This window comes from Dermochelys coriacea, chromosome 7 (genome assembly GCF_009764565.3).
Source record: "Dermochelys coriacea isolate rDerCor1 chromosome 7, rDerCor1.pri.v4, whole genome shotgun sequence".
Classification (NCBI taxonomy): domain Eukaryota; kingdom Metazoa; phylum Chordata; order Testudines; family Dermochelyidae; genus Dermochelys; species Dermochelys coriacea.
This window is the reverse complement of record NC_050074.1, coordinates 31,060,919-31,081,505: the sequence shown is the minus strand read 5'-3', so window position 1 is coordinate 31,081,505 and position 20,587 is coordinate 31,060,919. Positions and strand designations below refer to the sequence as shown.

The window sequence follows — 20,587 nt, the reverse complement described above, 5'->3', positions numbered from 1 at the left end:
CCTTTTATTCTTCTACAGATTATTTTGTACTGGGGGAGTGGATGGGGGTAAAATGCCCCTGACTGTAACTTTTTTCCTGGCTGTCTGTAATGTGGAATTTCAATAAATCCTGCCTGCAGGGAGTGACTAGCCTCTTCTCTGGTGGGGGGAGTCTTGCCCACAGAGCAGCTCCCCCTATGAACCCAAGGTGCAGTGCACCTGCTGTGGGCTGGGCTAAATCTACCCCCCAAAACCACTGCTGGGCTGTGGGGGGGGGGGAGGAGGTATCATCCCCCTACATAGCTGCTGCTCTGTGACTCTCAGCTGGCACTTGGGAGTGTGAGAGGAGGGTCCCTCCCTGTTCGACGACTCCACCCCCTTCAGCAGGTTCACAGCCCACTGTAGTGCAGAGGTAAACACTGGTGCCTGGGTTGTCCCCCCCAGCTAAGGGCATGTCCCCGCTGAGCTAGCACACAGAGCTCTGCCAAAGGCCAAGGAATGTTGATGCCTGTTTGAAGCCAAAATAAATGGCCCTAAGACCTGATGATCTGGGGGGAAAGGCCCCATATCCCATTCCACGCTCCCCCAGCCAGTCCCCCCTACCCTAGAGCAAAAAGACACAACATTTTTAGTACAAAATTTTATGTTTCTCTTCCCCCCCTCCCCCAACAAATGAAAGATGCAGGCAATGGGGGTGTGATAGGGAATGGAGAACTCCTAGGGGCAGGAAACATTGGGGGGTCTAACCAACCAGCAACAGGCAGACACGGACGGACAGATGGACCAGTGCAAACACATATATTGACTCACAAACGCTAACAACAGGCAGACGCCAGGACGGGAGACCATGCACCGGAAGGGGGGTATGGCTGCAGCAGTTATCTCCACAGCCCAGTTCTCCGGGGAGGAATCTGGAGAGTGGGGCTCTGTTGTTCTTAAATACAAATAAAATATTCTTTTCTATCTTTTTAAATAAAATAAAATCAACAGAATAGAAATCTGGGCTTTGGATGGGGGGAATGGACCCCAATTTGTTGCTGTTTTCATTAGCAAGACTTTATGCTGTTTTGGAGGGCAATAGGGGTGACCCTAATATTGAATTTGGAGCCTTTTCCCACACTGAGATCCCAGGGGGTGGTCCCTTGTCTCAGTGAGAGTCCATTAATAATGGTGTTTTTGGGGGGACATAAGGGTCCCTGTGCTTGGGAGCAGGGAGGTTTAAAAACAAAGTGGACAAGAGATAGACTGACCCTCCCCCCACCCCTCTCCAATTTGTGTGCTGACCTTTGCACCCCTGCAGGTGGGGCTGCTGCCATGTGCCAGCCCCCACCAACATCCCCCCCAACTATCCTGCCACCTACAGGCATGGTTACCCCCTCCTGTGTCCTTGCTACCCCATGGCATAAGTGGGGAGACAGCAGGTGGCAGGGACTGGGGGCAGAATGGGCTCTTGGGGGTGGATGGAATGACCTTTGCCCCCAGCTAAATCTAAAATGCACTGGAGGGGACAGTCTACACTTGGAATGTCCTTTGTCCCCTTTTGAACTGAGTGGGGGCTGGGGATTTCCCCAGAGCTGGAGAGGTGTCCAGGGTGGGGAAAGGGGACTCTGCAGTGTGGGAGGCTTCCCCAGTTTGAGGGGGGCAGGCGATGGGGGAGGTTGGAATGTCCTTTGCTCCTGCAGCAGCTGTTGTGCCCCTCACCCCTAAGCACTGTGCTGGGACATAGCCTCCCAAGGGTTGTGAGGGGCTTTCTCCAGAGCTGGTGAGTACTTCCCACCCCCAGACAGAGGCCTCACCGCTCAAGGACTGGGGCAGGACAGTTCTCCCCACCCAGAACTGAGGCTGGGGGGGGTTCCCACAGCCAGAGAATGGGGGTCTCCCTCACCCCCACACCCCTCAAAAGCCCTGGATGTAGCAGTAAGCCTCCAGAGCAGCCAGCAGGATGTAGAGGAGCCAGAAACAGAAGAAGAGCAGGGCAGTGAGGATTTTAGGGGTGCAGGGACCCCCCAGCTCGCCCCCCACGGGTGCTCGGCGCCGGTACAGCAGCACAGCGATGCTCAGCAGAGCAAAGATAGTGAAAAGCGTGACGGAGAAGGCCAGCGTGCCCGGTGACACCACAAGCGCTGGCCCTGGCTGGCCCAGTACCCGGCCGCAATGGTCCAGGCCACCCCTATGCCCAGGAAGACGTTGACTGCATTACTGCCCGTCACGTTGCCGATGGAGGCATCCGCATATTGGTCCTGGATTGCCGCAGCCCGACTGGCAAAGGTGTCTGCAATGGAAGAGGGCAGGTTAGTGGGGAGGTGACAGGCCAGAGTGAAGTGTTACTGGCGAGAGAGGAGCGGATGGGGGAGGACAGGGTGAAGCGTTAATGTGGGGGGGGTTAATGGAGGCAAGACAGAGGGACAGGGTTTAATAGGGGTGAGGGGAAATAGGGTCAGTGAGGGTGCAGGGGGAGGGTTTGAGTGGGGCATGGGGGGTTACTGGGCAGAGTTGAGTTAGATCATTGGAGGAGTGAGCAGAGAGGAAGAGAAAAGTTAGTGGGGGGGTGATGCGGGGGTGACATGGGGAGGGGAATTAGTACAGCACCCCACCCAATGCCTCATTCCCTACCACCCCCTGCTAACCAAGCATAGAACCCCCCCGACTGTCCCACTCCACCCCAAAACAGAGAGACCCCACCCCGCATGCAACACCCCCCTCCCCCACGTGTAACAAAGTGGAAATTTTCTGTATTATTTTTATGAAGCCTATGCATGCCTCAGTTTCCCTCTGCACTTTGCATTGTAACAAATAAGTGCAAGTCTCCTGTGAAGACAGTGCAGAAGGCATGAGATGTGGGTGTCACCTGGCTAGATGGGTGGAACAAACAGGGCCATTAAACAGGCTGAAGCCAACCCAAATCCATGAGCATCCCGCAAGACAAAAAGATGCCCAAGGACTGAACCATCAACACCTAACACTCCGGGAAGACAGACAAGGGGGAGAGCGAGAGCGCCAGAGCTGCAGTCCAGCACAGCTTGACTGTCCCATCAGGGCACTGATTTGAGATGGGTAGGCTACGGCTTAACCCCTCCTCTGTGCTAACTTGGGTACTTTCAGCTGCTGTAGCAGCCAGGTGACTCATCGATGGGAACCCCATTTAGAAAAGGCTGCCCGTGCCCCTGTGCATATGCCCGGGGAGCATTGCAGCTGGAAAGGGGCACGGCCCAAGCCTCCTGCTGGCTTGGCTGGATCTGCTGCAGAGCCCCAGAGCGATACAGGGAAAGCTCTTGCAAAAGGCCCAGCCTCGGAGGCCACAGGCCTGCTCCGGGGGAGCTGTGGGTCCCTGGGGCCCAGCCTGCTAAAGAGGTCACTCCCAGGAGACTGGTTATAGGCTTGGGCCATAGCCCTGACTCTGTGACTCCGTGACACCAGGCACAGAGCCCCTCGCCCCAAGGAGCCCCTGTGTGGAGTCCCCCTGCCCCACTCACCAGGCACGGAGGTGCCAAGGGCCACGAAGACCACGGCAGTAACCGAGTCCTTGAGGCCGATGGTGCAGCCGAAGTGCGAGGCCAGGTCACCAGTGAGCGCAGTGAGCACCCCAATGAGTGCGATGGAGACAAGGAAGCAGGCCCAGCCCCCCCAGTACTCAGTGGGGGGCACGAAGGCAAAGAGAACCTTCCAGAACACCGTCAGGAAGTGCATGATGTAGTCGAAGCAGGATGGGAGCCGCTCCTCGCCTGTCTCATCCTCATCCTCATCCCCTGGGGGGGGGAGCAAGAGGTAAGAGTGGGGTAACCCCCTGTACCCATTCCCACTGCCTCCCTGTAGCCCCCCAGTGCTCCTCACCCACCTCCTCATTGTGCCCTGGGGCAGGAAATAGTAGGGTCCCCCCCAAGTCCTGCCCATCCCTGGGTGGGGTGCTCTCCCCCAGCCTCTCCTCCTCCAGCCCCACCCCTCCGTACCAGCGCTGACCGTCACGGCACTGACGAATTGCTCCCTCCAGCTGCTGCTCCCCACAACCAGTGCCAAGTTGGTTTTCTTGATCAGTTTGTCCACAGTACTCTGTGTGTGGGGGGGAATAAAGAGGGCTGAGATGGTGGGCACAGCCCTAAGCAGAGCCATCTCTAGGGGGTGTGGGGCCTGGGACAAATCAGCCCCCGCCAGTTTGGGGGACCCGCTCTGCATCAGTGGCAGCCCCCACACCCCTAGTTCCTGCGCCTATGTCTTCCAGAACCGACCGCACTCACCAATTGCACCAACCCACAGGGCCCCCCAAAGCGCGGGGCCCGGAGCAGTCACCCTGGTTTGCCCTACCCAAGGGACGGCTCTGGCCCCAAGGCCCGTTGTGGGGGCTATGGCAATATAGGGGCAGAGCAAAGCCCAGAGCCGAGATTCTCAATGGGAGGAGGCTGGGAGCTGCAGGAAGATGTTGGGGGCTGGGGGGGTGTACCTAGGGAACCACCCCCTCACACCTGGGCTCCATGTGCGCCCCTCAATGGCCTCCTGACTTTGGCAGCCTTGTGTGAGGTACGTGGCGGGCGGGAGGACTCCTGGGGGAAGAGAGCAATTGTCCTAAGTCTGGTGTATCATCCCTCTGTGCCCCACTCCGCTGTGCCAGAAAGGGCACCGGAGCAGACAGTACGTGGGGGGCAGGTATGGAGTGTGGGAGATGTCCTCTTGGGAGGCTGGTGGACTTGGTCTCTGGCCCAGCTAAGCAGGGGAAGGGAGGCTGGTGGGGTGCCTGAGTGAGGGGGGCAGGAAGGGTTGCATGGGATGCTGTGGGGTCTGGGAGAATGGGGCACCTGGGACACTGGGGAGGGGTGGTGTAGGGTAGAGGGGGGCAGCAGAAGGGGCACACAGGGAGCCAGAGGGATGGGGCAGAGGGGGCACAGGTAGTGCATGGGGGAAGGAGGGAAGGGACAAACTTGGGCACTTACCTTGAACTCATATGACTCCTCAATCACCACCTCAAGTTTGGGGTGTTCCCCAAGGCTAGGACACCCCATCTTGGCGATGGCAGCCCCCTCCTTCCCTTCAGTGGGGAGGTTCTCATTAGAGTCATCTGTGGTGAGAAGAGGCAGAGGGATTGTTAGTCTCTGGCTTCCCCCACCCCATTTCCCCATGCTGCCCAGTACCCCATCCACATCGCACCCCCCAATACCATGGACTGTTCCCTCCCCCCCATACCATGCCACAGCCCCATCTCCAGCAATTCAGGGGGCCCCAGCTCCAGGTGGAAATTCTTGTTTTTCTCATATTCCTCGTCGTCGATTATTTTAATCTCGATGAATTTCCTAGAGGGAGAAATTGGGAGGCAAGGTGAGATGGGGGTGCTGCACTGCGAGCCTGGGGGTGCTGGCTGTGGTGTACAGGGTGAGATGGGGTGCTGGTTGTGGGGCACAGGGTCATAAGGCCGCTGCATGTGAGGAGCGGGGAGTGCTCATCCTGGGCTGTCTGCTCCAACTGGAGCAGGTGAGGGTCTGGGGCCCCTGATTGGGGAGGGGGGGTGACCTTGCCCCATAAGAAGGGGGTTGTGCTACCATCTTAGCTTGTACACAATCAGCCCCCCCCCAAACTATCCCCTCTCCCCAGCTGCCATCAACTTAAAGCTAATTTGGGGCAGATAATTACAAGAGGGAACAGCTGGGAACACCACCCCTCTGCTCCATTCCCCAACCACCCACTGAACCCCTCCACTGTGACACCTCCCTGCCCACCCATCACACCCCCCCTCAAACAGTCTGTCCCCCTCATCACTCCCCTCCCTTCCCCCAAACATCATGCAGCAGGTTGAGGGTTAATGAATGCTGCAGAGCTGAGTTGGGGGGAGGGGGATCAGCCAATGGGCTTGGGCCATTTGGGGAGGCGGCTCCAGGCCCCACAATCCCATTGGCCATTAACAGAGAACAGGGGAATCGGCTGCTTCACCCCATTAGTGAACCAGAGAGTCCCGCCAGCTCTGCAGTTGCCCCTTGATCCCACCCTTCTTGCTCACCCAGCCCTAGGCTCCCCCCACAGCTTTGTGGTGCCCCTCAATCACAAGCTATCCCAGCTGCGGGCTCCCCCACCCCACATAGCTCTGTCTGTGCCCTCAGTTCTACCCCACAGTCCACTGCCCTCCCAGCTCTGCTAGTCCCCCTCAGTCCTGATCCCCAGCCCCCGCTAACCCAGCTGTGGGCTCCCTGCAAACCCCCCCCCAGTGTGGTCACTTGGGGATCAGGCCCTGGCAGTGCAGTCACTGGCCGTACCCCCCCCCCGCGCGCCATCTGTTCTGCTCTCTAATTATGAACACAAAGGGCCCTTCGCTCTGACGGTGCTGGGAGCAGCTGGGAGGCGGGGGTGGGGGTGGGGGAAAAGAGCAGAGGGGGAGCAAGGGAGGTTTATCTGCCAGCTGTAGGGATCTCAGCACAGAGCGTCTCACATCCTCAGCACAGTCTGTGCCCTCCCCATACACCCCAGCTGGCCCTAATGTTCTCCCTGATCTCCACTATCCCTGACCCCCAATACAGAGCCCTAATATCCCCCACCCCGCACCCTTGGCCTGAGCTACCCCACTGAAGGCCGGTGAGCTCCTGGGGCAGCCTGTGGCTGCTCCCCATCAATTTGCACACACCTCGCCTGAATACTGGTGTGCTGGGCTCTGCTCCCGCCTGGGGGGCATGACCGCTCTCCCACCTGCTCACACTTACTGTTTCACCACCATCACATGCACCCCCTCCCCATTCATTGCACTGGTGAACAGGAGATGCAGGGCTCCCCCAACCCATTGTCTGGGCTCATGTCTGGGGGGAAAGCTCACTGTTGCCATGGAGACACTGGGAGGGGTGAGGGGGGGGAATGTATCCTTCTTTGAAATTAGTCTTCCATTTTCAGTGCAGTTGACCGAATTGGGGACTGGGGTCGAGGGCAAGGGATGGAGGAAGGGAGCCCATGTACAGTGTGGGGAAGGGGACTGGGGGCCCCCTGCTTTCCATTTCACCTACCAGTTGCCCAAGGAGGTTGGGGTTGAACCCCTGGTATCTGGAGCTGCAAAGTGGCTGCAGCAAACATCGCCTGCTCCCAGCTCTGCTGAAGTGAAGATGCTCACGCACCCACATGGGCTCCAGGCTCAGCCACTGGGGAGAATGGCTGCTCCAGCAATTGCCTCGTTCAGCCCCCTGCCAGTGCCCCTCCACTGATGTGCAGCCCCCAGCTAGCCCAGCCTTGGGCTCTGCCCTCCAGCTCTGCCGATGCTCCTCAGGCCCCAACCATGGCCCTCCTGTTATCCTTGGTTGCCCCCCAGATACCTGCTCCTCTGATCACCCCACACGCACCTTGTCCTTGACCCGCCTTTCCCTGGCCATTGTCCCCCTCACATACACATCAGGTGCCCTTCTCCCTGCTACCCAGCACCCTGATTGCCCCCTAAGCAGCTGTCCCCTACCCCACTGCTCCCCCAAAGCCCTGCTGCCTGATCCTTGAAACTTCCCACCCCCATCCTCCCTCACCTTGCTGTCCCTGCCCTTCCCCACCTTGCCCCCTTTGTACCTGCTCCCCTTTGGCACCCCCATCTCCCCCCGTCCATGTCTCTCACATGATCTCATCGTTGAGGAACTCCACCTTGCCCTTGGCCTCCTCATAGTCCTCACCAGCCTTTGCGGTACCCTCCACGGTGCGGTAGGGCAGGGCCACGCGGCCCCGGGCCCCTGAGGTGCGCAGCACCCGCACCGCACAGCCCCCACGCTCTCGCTGACCCGCACCGAGGTGCCCTCAAAGGTGAAGATGCCAGCATGATCGTCATCGAAGATGGTGACGGTGGCAGTGGCAGCAGGGCCCAGGCAGGCTTGGGGGGCGGCTCAGCGCCTGGCTCAGCCCAGGCAGCCTGCACGTTGCTGAGGTGCACGCGGAAGTACTCGTCCTCCTCGAAGATGTCATCGTCGATGATGCCCACGCGGATCTCGCGCTGCGTCTCGCCCGGCTTGAAGAGCAGCGTGCCCTCGGCATACTCATAGTCCGAGCCGGCATTGGCCGTGCCGTCCTCGGTGCGGAAATCCACACGCACGGCCATGTGGGCCGTGTCGCCACCGCGCCGCTCCACTGTCAGCACCACGGCGCCGCAGTTCTCAAAGCACTGGTAGAGCGCCGGCTCGAAGGTCACCCTGGTGAGCGAGTCGTCATCCTCAGGGCGCCTCCGGCAGACTCAGCGCCTTGCGCGCCTGGTCAGCTGCGTGCTTCTTCAGGATGTTGCCTGCTCCGATCATCATGCGGGTAGCCTGGATGCGATAGAAGGCCCGGCTCTTTTGCTGCTGCACCAGCACGTGGTAGTTCGCCATCTCAATCAGCTGCTCCATGTCCTTCTCTGGGTGCTTCTGCCGCAGGTCCCTCAGGGTGCGCGCCATGTCACGCCGGGCCTCCTCGTCCCCGTCCTTGCCTGCCTCACCCACCCCGTTGGCCTGGGCATTGTCCAGCTCCACCTCTAGCTTGGGGAGGGCTGCATCGCCTTCTGTCTCAATGATCAGGCCCCGGGCCTTGTCGGCGCGGTACTTCTTCTGCACGTACCTGTAGAAGAGGAGGCGGCGGTCGGCCAGCCAGGCCTGCACCACGCAGATGGGGAAGAAGAGGAAAGTAAGCAGGCCTTCCCACACCTCCACTTCACCGGGAGAGAAGCAAGCCAGGATGAGGTAGAGCCAGATGTAGGCGAAGATGCTCCAGGCAGCCGTGACGAAGAAGACGCGCAGATGCTTGATCCTGCGCTTCTCGCCCTCGGGCACCACGTGCACGCACACAGCGATGATGACAAACATGTTGAAGGCGGCACTGCCCACGATGGTGCTGGGCCCCATGTTGCCTGCCTGGAAGTTGTGGCCTACGATCTCAATGATGGAGAGCATGATCTCGGGCGCTGAGGAGCCCAGCGCCATGAGTGTCAGGTTGGAGACGGTCTCATTCCAGATGCGGACGGTGGTGGTGCTGGTCTCACCATTGGCCTTCTTCACAGTGATCTCCTTCCTGCGAGGTGATGACCTCAATGGAGGCCATGAAGCGGTCGGCAATGATGGACATGCCCAGGAACATGTAGATCATTGCTACGAAGTACACGATGGCCCGAGCCACCTTGTCGCCCACCGAGGGGTTCTGGGGTAGCCACACTGGCAGGACACTCCCTCCTGGCACTCTGAGGCTCCTGGCACAAGGTGCTGACATTAGCCCCATCCAGCGATGATGCTCCCTGGGTTGGACTCCTCAGCCTCTCCTCCACCTTGGCCTGGTGCAGCGGGAGGCTCAAGGCCAGGAGGAGGAGGAAGATAGAGGCCCCAAGATGGGACAGGTGAGGCATGGTGGGAGTAGGGGTGGGCAGGCAGGACCTGCAAGAGAGGAGGGGGCATAGTGAGGAATGAGGAAGACACACGGTACCTAGTGGGGCTGTTGGGGAGGAGGGCTGGGAGATCATCCCCTTCTTTGTGGGCTGGAAGAGGATGGGCGCGGCTTCCCGTGTGACATGGGGAGGACCTGCGGTAGAACGGGGTGCACATTCCCTCATGAAGCGGAGGGGCAAGGCTAGGAAGAAGTGGTGGGTGTTCTGGGTGGCACAGGCAGTCCTGGGGCCACAGCATCCATCCATAAGGAGCCATGAGGGTCTCCTAGCTACTCTTCCCCTACAGCGGGGCCAGTCCCCTCTGGGGTATTTCCCCCAGGGTCTATTCCTCCCCATCTTTCCCTCAGTTCCACCACCACGGCAATACCCACCCTGACCCTTTAACACGGGAGGCTGCAAAACATACTGTATCCCAGCTCAGCCTCCATTGTCCACTGCATCTCCCCGTCCTGGAGACAGGGGGTTGGTTAAAAACCCAGGAGTCCTGAGCTACTGGACCCACTCCCCTCCCAGGCTGGAAATGGAACCCAGGAGTTGGTTCCCGGTTCTCTCTGCTCTTTGAGTGAGGGAGGCAGGAGAGGGAGAGGAGAATGCTGGGCGCCAGGACCCCTGGGTTCTCTGACTCTGTGCCCCATGATCCATGCCAGTGGTTCAAGGCAGTGCTGGTAGCTGGTTCACAGGACCCATCTGTGCTCAATGGGTCAAGAGACAGCACCAGTCAGACATGAATGAGGCTTGGGCCCAGCTGGGCACCACAGGGCTGGTGCTTGCTCCAGATGGGTACTGAGAGGAGGGGGGTCCCTTGTGCCCTTTCCAAGCCCTGCTGAGCACCAGCTGCCCCATCAGGCTGCATTAGGGGGCTCTAACCTCCCCACCATGGGGCAGCAGGATTGTCCCCATGGCAGGGTCAGGGGAAGAAGTTGGGAGTGACCCCCTCAGCCAGTTTAGTATGCGGAGACCAAACCCACACCAGTGCCCCTCCAACCAGGTGCTGGCAGAGCTTGTGAATGTGGTGTCTGCTCCCACTCCAGCCCCTCACTCGGCCTGTGTCTGTGTGGGGAGTGTGTGACTCCTTGGTCTTGGGGCTGGAGATACTGCGGGGGTTGACCCTTCCTCTGCTGAGTGTAATGTTTTTTTAGGAGTCCCCATTAATTTGCTCAGGGGGTGAGGTTTAGTGCGGACACTCCCCTCCATCCTGGTGGGTGCCCACTGCTCAAGAACCCCCCATGCTGGCCCCCTCCTCCCACCAAACTCTCCTCAGCTCACACTCCTCCCCTGTGCTGGTTCCTCACCCCCACAACCACACACACACACACACCCCTACATCAGCACCAACTGGAGACTCCCCAGAGATGGGGCTGGGGATCAGTGACTGGAGGAGCCCTCCACCCCAGCCCTTCCCTACCTCACTGAATGTCCCAGAAGCCCCACTCTTCCTTAACTTCCATTCCTCCCACCCTGTCCCCAGGGAGTTTGTGCCCCTTGCAATCCCCCATTCCATCCCCAGAGTCCCCCCATTCCTGAGCTGCCTTCCTGTCCCTGCAGCCTGTGCCAGGCTGAGCTATACCAGTGATCTCCCCCTGACTTGGGATATGAGGGGGTGGGGGGACTGGCAGCACTTTACACTCTGCAATTCTCCTCTCCCCCAATTTGGAGGTAGGAGCCTTCTCCCATGAGGGGGGATGCCCTTTGCCAAGCGGGCTGCAGTCCTGCAAAACAGCACACAGTGAGAAGGGGTTGCAATTCTCCCCAGGGTAACATTCTGCAAGCTAAATGTGGCCATGCAAGGGTTGCACTAAGGGACAGTAGGGTGAGCAAGGAGAAACTTAAGCGAGTGTAGCAGGGTTTCACCTGTAGAGGGGTAAGTGTGCAAAGATTGTGCTGGTGAATATGCACAGCACCATCTTCCCAGGACCATCTGCCACTGACCTTGGGGCTAGGATTGCAGGAGTGGGCGGGGCTGGCTGGGGGGCACATGAACTTCACCTCAGACCATGCCAGGTGCTTCCATCCTGAATTCTTTGGCGGGGGGGGTCTCACCAGAGTGTGAACAGGACTGTGGAAGAGTATGCAAGGCACTGCTCTGGGTGCACAGGGGCCATGGATGAGCATGTGAGGCGCTGCATGGAGACCATGAGTGTGTGTGTAAGGCATTGCTCTGGGTGCACGGGAGCCATCGGTGAGCATGCGAGGCACTGCTCTGGATGTGCAGGGATGTGGGAGAGTGTGCAAGTCACTGCTCCAGGGACCATGGATGACCATGCAAGGTGCTGCTCCAGGCGTGCAAGAGCCATGGGTGAATGTGCAAGGCACTGCTCTGGGGGCTATGAGTGAGCATGCAAGGCACTGCTCCAGGTGGGTAGTGGCTGTGGCTGACCATGCATTGTCAGTGTGTGACCCCATGCATGGGTGTGCACCATTAGTACAGGCACAGTGTCCCTGTACATGCAGGGCTGGGTGGATACATGCACCATACTGTTCTGTGTTGCGCATGCATCCCCTCCTGTCCGCCCATGCAAGGCACTGCATGCATGCCCCCATCCCCTCAGTGCAAGGCGCTTTCCGTTTGCTGTCCAGTTCTCATGCATGACCCTAGGCCACCCCAGTACTGGGGATGGGGGGGCAATTACCCTGCCCTCCAATGGAGGAGATAACCTCCCTCACCAAACAGAAGGCAGCTGAGCCCAAGCTGTTTCAGGCAATAGAACTTCCTGGAGAGCTGGGGGAGGGGAGAGCCCCAGGGGCAAGATGACAGCAATGTAGGGGGCAGTGAGACCTGGAGCAGAGACTCAGTGCCCCAGATTGTGGGAGATGTGGGGATGGCTCTGTAGAGGGGGAAGAGCCCCAGGTGGGAGTCTATGGGGGTAGGGGGAGCTCCCCAAGGTTGGAGGGGGAAGTTTGGTGGGGGGGAGCATCAGCTTTGGGGGGGCAGTTCTATAGGGCAGGGGAGGGGCAGCCCCCTTCTGTCTGGAAGATTTTTTTAAATCCACAAAAGCCAGAGTCAGGCCCCTGCAGCCCAGTGCCATCTCCCCAACCCCCCCCCTTGGGGCCCGGTCTCCTGTGCCCCCACCCCCATACCAAGACACACACAACACATCCCAGCAATCTCACCTCACCCCATCCTTCCCCCATGTGGCTGCCCTGGTGTCTGGGTCCTCCCCCTCCAGCAAGGCAGCCCAGGAATGCAGAATTGGACACATGCAGACCAGCTACCTCCACCCACCCCCAATTTTACCTCTCCCAAATCCCCCTTTTTCTTTCTGTGCAACTTTCCTCGATTGGGGGGAGCTGCAATAAATTCAGGGGGATTAAAGATGTAAACGAGGCCAGATTCCCCAACCCAGAACCCCGGGGGGGTCTTCCCTGGGCATCCATCAGGGCAGGGGGAGCGGTCGCTTCCCCTCCCCAAGGCAGAGTCCACACACCTCCCAGCTCAGATCCATGGGGGGCAGCTTCCCCCCAACCCCTCTCCCCAAGCTCCCGCTTACCGGGCTGTGGGGTCAGGTGGCAGCACCACCTCCCCTCTGGGGCGGGCTGCACAGACGCCGCTGCTCAGATCTATGGGGAGCAAAGGAGCGGACCCCGTTAGCTGGCGTTCGAGAGGGCACAGGGCTGCTCCTGGAGTCACTGGTCCATCTGCAGCTGGGAGAGGAGGGGGGGGGTCTGTACGATCCCCTCCACAGCCTGTGCCTCCGCCCCTTCCCGCAGAGCCCCCCAGCCGAGCTCCCCCCCGATCTGGGGGGTCCGGGGTCCCCTCTGCCGCCAGGCTGCGGGCACCGGCAAAACGGCGGAGCGAGCCCGGCTGCCGGGGACAGGCTGAGGATGCTCCCGCTGGCAGCTTCATGCTCCACCCTGGCGAGGGATGGCTGGCTGGGGAGTGCACCGTGCGCAGCTTGCAATGGGGGTGGGGGCGTGGGGGCTCCTAGCACGGCCAGCGGAGCCGGGAGGGGGCCGGGGAGTGCCCAAGGGAGGGGACCCCCACTGCAAAACAGCAGCACACCCTCACCCTGCCGCCGGAACCGAGATGGGGGGCAGCTCAGTGGGCGGGGGTCCTCATACGCCTCATTGCAAACTAGTAACCCCCCGCACCCACGCCTGCAAGCCAGACACTGAGGAAGGGAGGAGGAAACCTTCCAGCTGCGCCTCTGCTGCTCCCCGACCCCAGCTCCCTCCCCCCAATCCCTCTCTTCCAGACCCTGTCCCCCAAGCTCCATCCTACAAACGCTCTCCAGCATATGTCCTCAGCCGCCAGTTCCCCCTCCAAATGCTTCCCCACCTGCCCTCAATCTCCCCCCCCCACCACGTTCTCCGGGTGATCCCTGCAACTCTTCTCCCAGCAGGGTCGCTGTAGGGAGTGGTGGAGCGCTGGCAATGGGGGGGAGCTCCCAGTCACCCCCTTCCCTCTCCTATTCTGTAGTCCTGTCTGCTGTTCTCCTCGTCGCATTCTTCAGACCACCCCCATTGTCTGCGGCTCCAGACGGAGGGGGGAAAAGAGTCCCTGTGTCCTTATCTGATCCCTTCACTCCTGCTACTCCCCCAGCTAGCAGCTCCATTGCAACCACCCTGGAGCTCCCAGCCCTCGTCCCACCCCAGTGAGTGGGGTGGGGAGCAGGGGGCATCTTCCTTCCTCCCCCCCACTGTGAGGGAGGGGTCCCGGGAGTCCCCTCTTCAGTGGGCGTTTTCCGAGCGTTTCATCCGGTGCGGGGGGTGGGGCGGAGGACACGATTATGCCCCAATACAGGTTTGTGGCGGTTCCGGTTTGCGGGGTCGCCTCAGGTATATTCCTCTGCTAGATCCGGCGGGGGGGGGGATTTGGCCGATGGGGGCAGGTCATCATTGAAATCTGTGGTTGCAGCGGGGGGGAGGCTGAGGGGGGCACAGGATGGGAGATACAAGGCTGGAAGATGAGGGGGTTCCATTGGGGGGTGAGGGAGATGTGGAGTGTGCAGGGGCTCCCAGGCGGGTGGGGGCTCCCAGGCAGTGGGGGAGGCGCTGTGGGATCAGTATGAAGAAGGCTTCCGGAGGGCGGAGGGTTGCTGGGCTATGGTTTCAAGAGAGGGTGCCCTCCTTGTGCTTGAGGAGCGACTATGGGGTTAGGGGTCAAGTGTTGCTTTGGGGGTCTGAGATGGGATCTGGGGGCCGAGGGGACACTCAGGGCTGAGGGGTGGTAATGGGGTCTGGAGCTGAGTCATGCATGGGGGGCTCCCTTGGAGCGGGAGGTGATTTTGGAGGCTAGGAGCGGATCGGGGTGGGACGGGAGGACACTGGCTCGGGATTCATTCACTCCTGCGCCGCCCCTCACCCCAAGCTGCTGCTTCCAAACCAGCGCCCAGGCAGCGATGCGGGGCGTCCTCTGCTGGTCGTTGGCTGGTTCTGCACCCTGCAGGCTCATCCAGACTCCGCACCAGGGAGTCCAGTCCTGGCCCCCCAAGGAGAGCGGAGGGAGCAGATTTGGAGAGGACGGGAGGGGAGGCTCCCTGGGGTTGGCAGGATGAAGGGGTCGGCGGGAAAGGGGTTACCGGGGTTGGGCAGGGAGGTAATGTGATCGGGAGGAGAGGGGACTCCCGAAGGCGGGGTGGGGGCAATAGGGAAAAAGGGGTCCACCAGGACAAGGAGGGAGCAAGGGGCAGGGGCTCTCCCAGAGGAGGGATGGTAACATGGTCGGGGAGAAGGTTTGGGTAGGGGAGAGGGTTCACCCAGGGTCAAGGGAGGAAGGGGAAATAAAGAGGTGGGGGTTCCATCTTCCACAGAAGATGAGGGTTTAATGTGGCAGTGCTGGGGAAGGGGCAGTTCCCCAGGGTCAGGGCTGGTGGCTAACAGGATAGATGTCGCCCATGGGATTGGGAGGTTAGCATGGTTGTTGTTGGGTCCTGGGGCTGGGGAGATTCCGCCCAGGTGTGGGGCTGAGTGCTGTGCTAGGGGCCCCCAATAAGGCAGAAGCTCTACCACAGGAGATGCCCACAGCAGAATGCACATGTCACAAACATGTTGCCATGGGTTGTCTGTGGACCCATAAGAACAGAGACATAGCAGGCGGCATGCAGGTAGAAACCATGCAGCAGTAAAAGCTCATAGTGCACATACTGTGCATGCACCTTGAGGTGCAGGCATGAGGGTGGGTACATGCATGCTGTTGTGCACGCTGGTTTATAGCTGAAGCTGCAGTGTGGGGTTGGTGCATGCACCATGCACTCTGATTTATTACTAAGATGCAGGAGTGTAACATGGGGGTACATGTGTGCACCAAGGATTTATACGGGGTGCAATGTGGGGTACCTTCATGATTTGTATTACCGTGGCACCCAGGAACCCTAGTCATGGACCAGGACCTCATTGTGCTAGGCACTGTACAACCGGAACAAAGACAGTCCCTGCCAAAGCCCTTCCAATCTGAACAGATGAATACAAACAGATGAGGCAGTACAAAGAAACAGTGGCAATATTGGCCAGCATGATAGCAGCGGTCAAAGTAAACTCTGCGTTCTGAATTATGCCCATGGGGCATGCTCTGTGCACCACAATTTATAGCTAAGCCTCAGGTACAGTATGGGGTATATATCCATGCACCTTTATATCCGAGGGACAGGGGGTGCAGTGTGGGTACTCACGTGCAGCATGCACCCCAATTATATCGGGGTACAGTGTAAGGTACATACATATACCAAAAAGAAAAGGAGTACTTGTGGCACCTTAGAGACTAACACATTTATTTGAGCATAAGCTTTCGTAAGCATCCGATGAAGTGAGCTGTAGCTCACGAAAGCTTATGCTCAAATAAATGTGTTAGTCTCTAAGGTGCCACAAGTACTCCTTTTCTTTTTAAGAATACAGACTAACACGGCTGCTACTCTGAAACCATACATACACCCTAATTTGTACCCAAAGCACAGGGATACAGCGTGGATACATGCATGCACCATGCAAATTGATTTATAGCTAAAAGGCAGGGGTGCAACGTGGTGCACCCCGATTTATGACTGGCCTGGAGGGGTGCAAAGTGGAATACCAGCACCCCACTTTATTTGTGAGGCGCAGGAGTGCAGCGTGGGGTACGTGCATGCACGATGCATCCGGACAGACCTAAAGCACCAGGGCTGCATGTGTGCACCAGGGAGAGCGGCATGACTGCAGCAGCGCAGCCCCGCCCCGCCCGGGCCCGGCTCGCCAGCAGCCGGACAGCTCGCTGGTGCGCGCAGCGCGCTATTCCGGCCCTTGCACCAGTAGCTCCGCTCCCCGACGGGGATTGGAAAGTCCCAGCCCCGCCCCCTGGTCACGTGGAGGAAGTTGCGCTGGAGCCATGGAGCAGGCGGCGGTGTCGCGAGGGTGTGTTGGGGCAGCGCCGCCGGCTGCAGGACTCAGGAGGTGGGTGCACTGGCTCCCTGGGGCGAGGGCGAGGCAGGGTCAATAAGCGCGTCCCCTCCGCCTCGCACGGTGCAGATCTGCGCAGGCATCTCGTGCACCCTCGCGGTGCAGGCTAAGGCGAGTCCTTCATCCCCCTCGCGCACTTGTGGGGCAGGCTCACACGCACATCCCCTTGAATGCTCGTGGCGCAGACTTGCATGGGCGTCCCCTCGCTCTCGTGCAGGGTTGTAGCTCGGCTTTGCATGCACGCGCCTTCTCTCTAGTAGCTGCCCTGAAAGCGGCGCTGGCGTCCCTAACACCTGCATTTATTCCTCTCGTAGGCCCACGGAGCAGACTGTGCTACTGAACAGTGGAACCCGAATGCCCCTGCTTGGCGTGGGCACTTTCCGCCTGCAAGGGGCTGAGCTGGTGTCCCAGTGTGTGGAAGCTGCCCTAGCCCACGGCTACCGCTCCTTTGACACAGCTGCTGTCTATGGCAATGAGGCGGCGATTGGGCAGGCACTGGGTGCCCTGCTGCCCCTTCATAGCCTAGCGCGCTCTGACGTCTTCCTCACCACCAAGCTGGGTCCACGGGACCAGGGCAAGGCCGAGGCCGCCTGCCTGCGCAGCCTGGAGCAGCTGGCCTGTGGCTACCTGGATCTCTATCTCATCCACTGGCCAGGCACACAGGGCAAGCCCCAAGGGGACAAGGGCAACCGGGAGCGGCGCTGGGAGAGCTGGCGGGTGCTGGAGCAGATGTACCACGCTGGGCACGTGCGGGCGATAGGTGTTTCCAACTACACTCTGGGACACCTGCAGGATCTGCTGGCCCACTGTCGGGTGCCGCCAGCTGTGCTGCAGGTGGAGTTCCACCCAGAGCTGCCCCAGCGGGAGCTGTGGGACTTCTGCGAGCAGCATGGCATTCATCTCCAGGCCTATGCCTCACTGGGCTGTGGGCAGCTGTTGGGGCGGGCAGAGGTAGGGCGGGTGGCAGAGCGCCTTGGGCATACCCCTGCCCAGGTTCTTCTACGCTGGGCCCTGCACCAAGGTGTGGGGGTGATCCCTAAGTCTGTCAACCCCACCCGCCTAGCCGAGAATGCCCAACTTTGGGGCTGGGACCTCAGCCCGGAGGACATGGCTGAGCTGGGGGCGATGGACTGCAGCAGGCACTACTGCTGGGACCCCAGTGGAGTGACATAAAGTGGAAGGTGCATGTGTGTGTGGGGGGCATAGTCAGGTGCGTTGTTGGGGGTAAGCATGCGTGGCAGGGGGCAGTGTTGCAGGGGGGAGGGACGATGGAAGGAACTCGGAGGTGGTGGCAGTCACATGTGGCTGGAGAGGGTGGTGGTGCCACAGAAAAGGGACAGGGTAGTAGGTGTGTGTGGCTAGGGGAGGCGATGCTGCAGGAGTGGGACAGGGTGGCGGCAGTGCTGCAGGCAGGGGACAGGGTGGCAGGCATGCTTGGCTGGGGAGGCAGTGGTGCAGGAGGGGAACGGTGGCAGATGTGTGTGGTTATGGCGGGGGACACTGCAGGAGGGGGACTGGTTGGTAGGTGCATGTGGCTGGGGGTGGTACTGAAGAAGGGGAGGGGGTGGCAGACGCATGTGGTTGGAGGGTAGTGCTGTGGATGGGGGAGGCAGTGCTGCCGTGGGGAAGCGCAGTGGCAGGCGTGCATGGTTGCGTGGATGGTCTTGCAGGACAGGGAATGGTGGTAGGCATGTGTGGCTGGGGCGGGGAAGGCAGTGGGGAGCAGAGGTGTCTGTGCCTAGGATTTGGAAGGGGACACCTGTGACGGTGGCTGTACCACCATAACAGAGATGCAATAAAAACTAATGCAGGCAGCCATAGAAAATACCTGTTTTTTATTACAGCTTCCCCAGATAGCGTAAAAAACCCAGCCTCTTCCCCCCTGTCCCCCAGAGATATATGTTGGGAGTCACCCTATGGAGAGACAGGCAGCTGCCTACCCCCAGGGTTGGGTAGGGGGGAGTTGTTTGGGGGAATATGCTCCATACAGAGCTCCCCCACAACATCTCCCTCCTCCCAGGAGACACTGGCATCCTGCAGAGCTTGCCCTCAAGGGGCTGGTTCCATCCCCCCATCAGGGAGGCTGCAGTCACTTGGAGCTCCGAGGGGGAGCATCACGGGCAGGTCTGTGCCCCAACCAGGCCTGGAGGGTCTCTTTCCAGCTGTTCCCCTGGTGCATCTGGGATGTCGTGCCTGCACTCTTGGGGCGTGGAAGCACCTGGAGGGGGAGGGAGACAGTGAGAGCCCAGTGGGGACACCCCCCTGCAAGTGCCTCTTCCCATTGCAAATGCTGATCCTACATAGCAAGCCTTCCCATGAACACCCCCCACTGCTCCTCTGGCAGCCCCCAACCTCTACTGCCCTCCCTGGTGCTCCCCCACTTTCTCCCTGCTCCCTCTGCAGTGCTCCATGCCTGTCCCCCCCCCCCTTGTGTGGGTGAGCAAGCTGGCTGCCTCTCTGATGGGCACTGCATGCTGATGGCCCTGGCCAGCTGAATAATGCCACCCCACCTAATCTGTGTGGGGGAGAGAAGGATGGACCCACCTCCAGTGGGTGCTGGTGGGGTTCCTCTGAGGTGAGTGAGGAAGTCTTTAGCCTCCCAAATCCTCCCCCCCACCCCTCAGTCCCCAGCATCTTATGGGTCCCTTCCCAATGCCAGCCACAGGTCTCAGGCTTGAGACCGGGGAGCCCATTGGGTTGGCGGTTTGAGTGCAACTGCCCCCCAGGGATTGTGCCCTCCTTTCTCCCCGGTTTCATCTTCCTCTGGGGGTCATCCCCTCTTCATGTGCCCCCTGCCCCTTCTAAACACATCTCACCTGCAGTGCCACGTCAAACTCATCACTCATCCTGCGCAGCTCCCGCCCGTAACGCATGGCAGCCCAGAGGATAGGGGGGGCTGAGCGTGAGCGTGCCCGGAATGCCCCACCTGGCTCATCCTGCACTTCTGGCTCCAGAGATGGGGGGTCTGACCCTATCCGGCTTCGCAGCTCTGGAGGGGCAGGGGGAGGAAATTGTGGGGTTGGAGTTAAGGGACTGATAACGCCCAAAGACACCCACAAACCTGGAAGGGAAGGCTGGAAGCCCTGGCATTGGCGGGGAGGGGCAGTGCTTTGTGAGGATGGGGAATTCCCCCAGAAAGGTCTGGGAGCCCCACGTGTGTGGGGGGGGAAGCTAGGAGAGGGGGAATCCCCCCAGCTGTGTGTTACAAGGGGCAGAAGCTCCTCCCCAAGGAAAGATCTGTGACCCCCATTGTGGACAATGCTCGGGGGTGGGGGGGATGAGTATGCTGAAACTAGGGCTGCCCTCTCCAGTCCGGACGCGGAGGGGGTCTCACCAGCGGTGGGGGTGCCTGGCTGCTTGGAGCCAGGCGTGTGTCCCCGCTGCGACTCCGGGGGAGCAGGCGACTCCTTCCCTCGCCCCGGGAACACCTCGTCCGGGAACTCCTGGATGCGAAACATGCTCAGGGGCAGGGCATGGCGCCCGGGCGCCGCGCTGCAAGAGAAGGGCGGGGGATGTCAAGGGGTGCATAGCCCTGGGCCCCTCCCTCGGGAAAAGGACTCCCCGACATATACCCCCGGGACTGCCTGATCTCCCTGGGCCCCTCCGCAGCCCCGGGATCTTCCCCCCTCAGCACCTGGGATTCCCCTTTCCCACCCTCCTGGGATTGCATCCCGTCCCACCCCCGGTCTCCCACTCAGCTCCTGGGATTTCCCTTCCCTCACTCACCCGCGGAGGGGGGGGGGGAGATGCTATCAATCAATCCCCCCTATTTACACCCGGGATCGCGGACCCAGCCACAGTCACCCGGGCAATAGGGACTGACACCAGCCGTGCCCAATCACAGATCCCCTACATCACGGGGGAAGCCCTGCCCCCTAGTGACCTCAGCCGGCCCCGTCT

General features: G+C 60.2%; 3 protein-coding genes across 5 annotated transcripts; 1 reads left to right on the top strand and 2 right to left on the bottom strand.

Moving 5' to 3' along the window:
- Positions 1-618: 618 nt before the first annotated feature.
- LOC119858762 (sodium/calcium exchanger 3-like) lies at positions 619-20,546 on the bottom strand. The gene is given in 8 exon segments (XM_043518134.1): positions 619-2,096; positions 2,099-2,251; positions 3,453-3,725; positions 3,927-4,026; positions 4,902-5,026; positions 5,152-5,258; positions 7,538-7,649; positions 20,414-20,546. Coding segments are annotated over 7 exon segments (981 nt in total). The 5' UTR covers positions 7,540-7,649; positions 20,414-20,546; the 3' UTR covers positions 619-1,875.
- Positions 7,589-9,300, bottom strand: LOC122460999 (sodium/calcium exchanger 1-like). Its single transcript, XM_043518659.1, is given in 5 exon segments — positions 7,589-7,608; positions 7,670-7,789; positions 7,792-8,132; positions 8,134-8,952; positions 8,954-9,300. Coding segments are annotated over 5 exon segments (1,503 nt in total). The 5' UTR covers positions 9,157-9,300.
- LOC119858768 (glyoxal reductase-like) lies at positions 16,509-18,662 on the top strand. Of its 3 annotated transcripts, none has more exons than XM_043518135.1 (2): positions 16,509-16,642; positions 17,002-18,662. In XM_043518135.1, the coding sequence occupies exons 1-2, from the start codon at positions 16,617-16,619 to the stop codon at positions 17,858-17,860; spliced, it is 885 nt and encodes a 294-aa protein (XP_043374070.1). In that variant the 5' UTR covers positions 16,509-16,616; the 3' UTR covers positions 17,861-18,662. The 3 variants fall into 3 exon arrangements, with proteins under 3 accessions (XP_043374070.1, XP_038266051.1, XP_043374071.1); XM_038410123.2 differs by having other exon boundaries at positions 16,528-16,681; XM_043518136.1 differs by lacking the exon at positions 16,509-16,642 and adding an exon at positions 16,667-16,798.
- Positions 20,547-20,587: the final 41 nt, after the last annotated feature.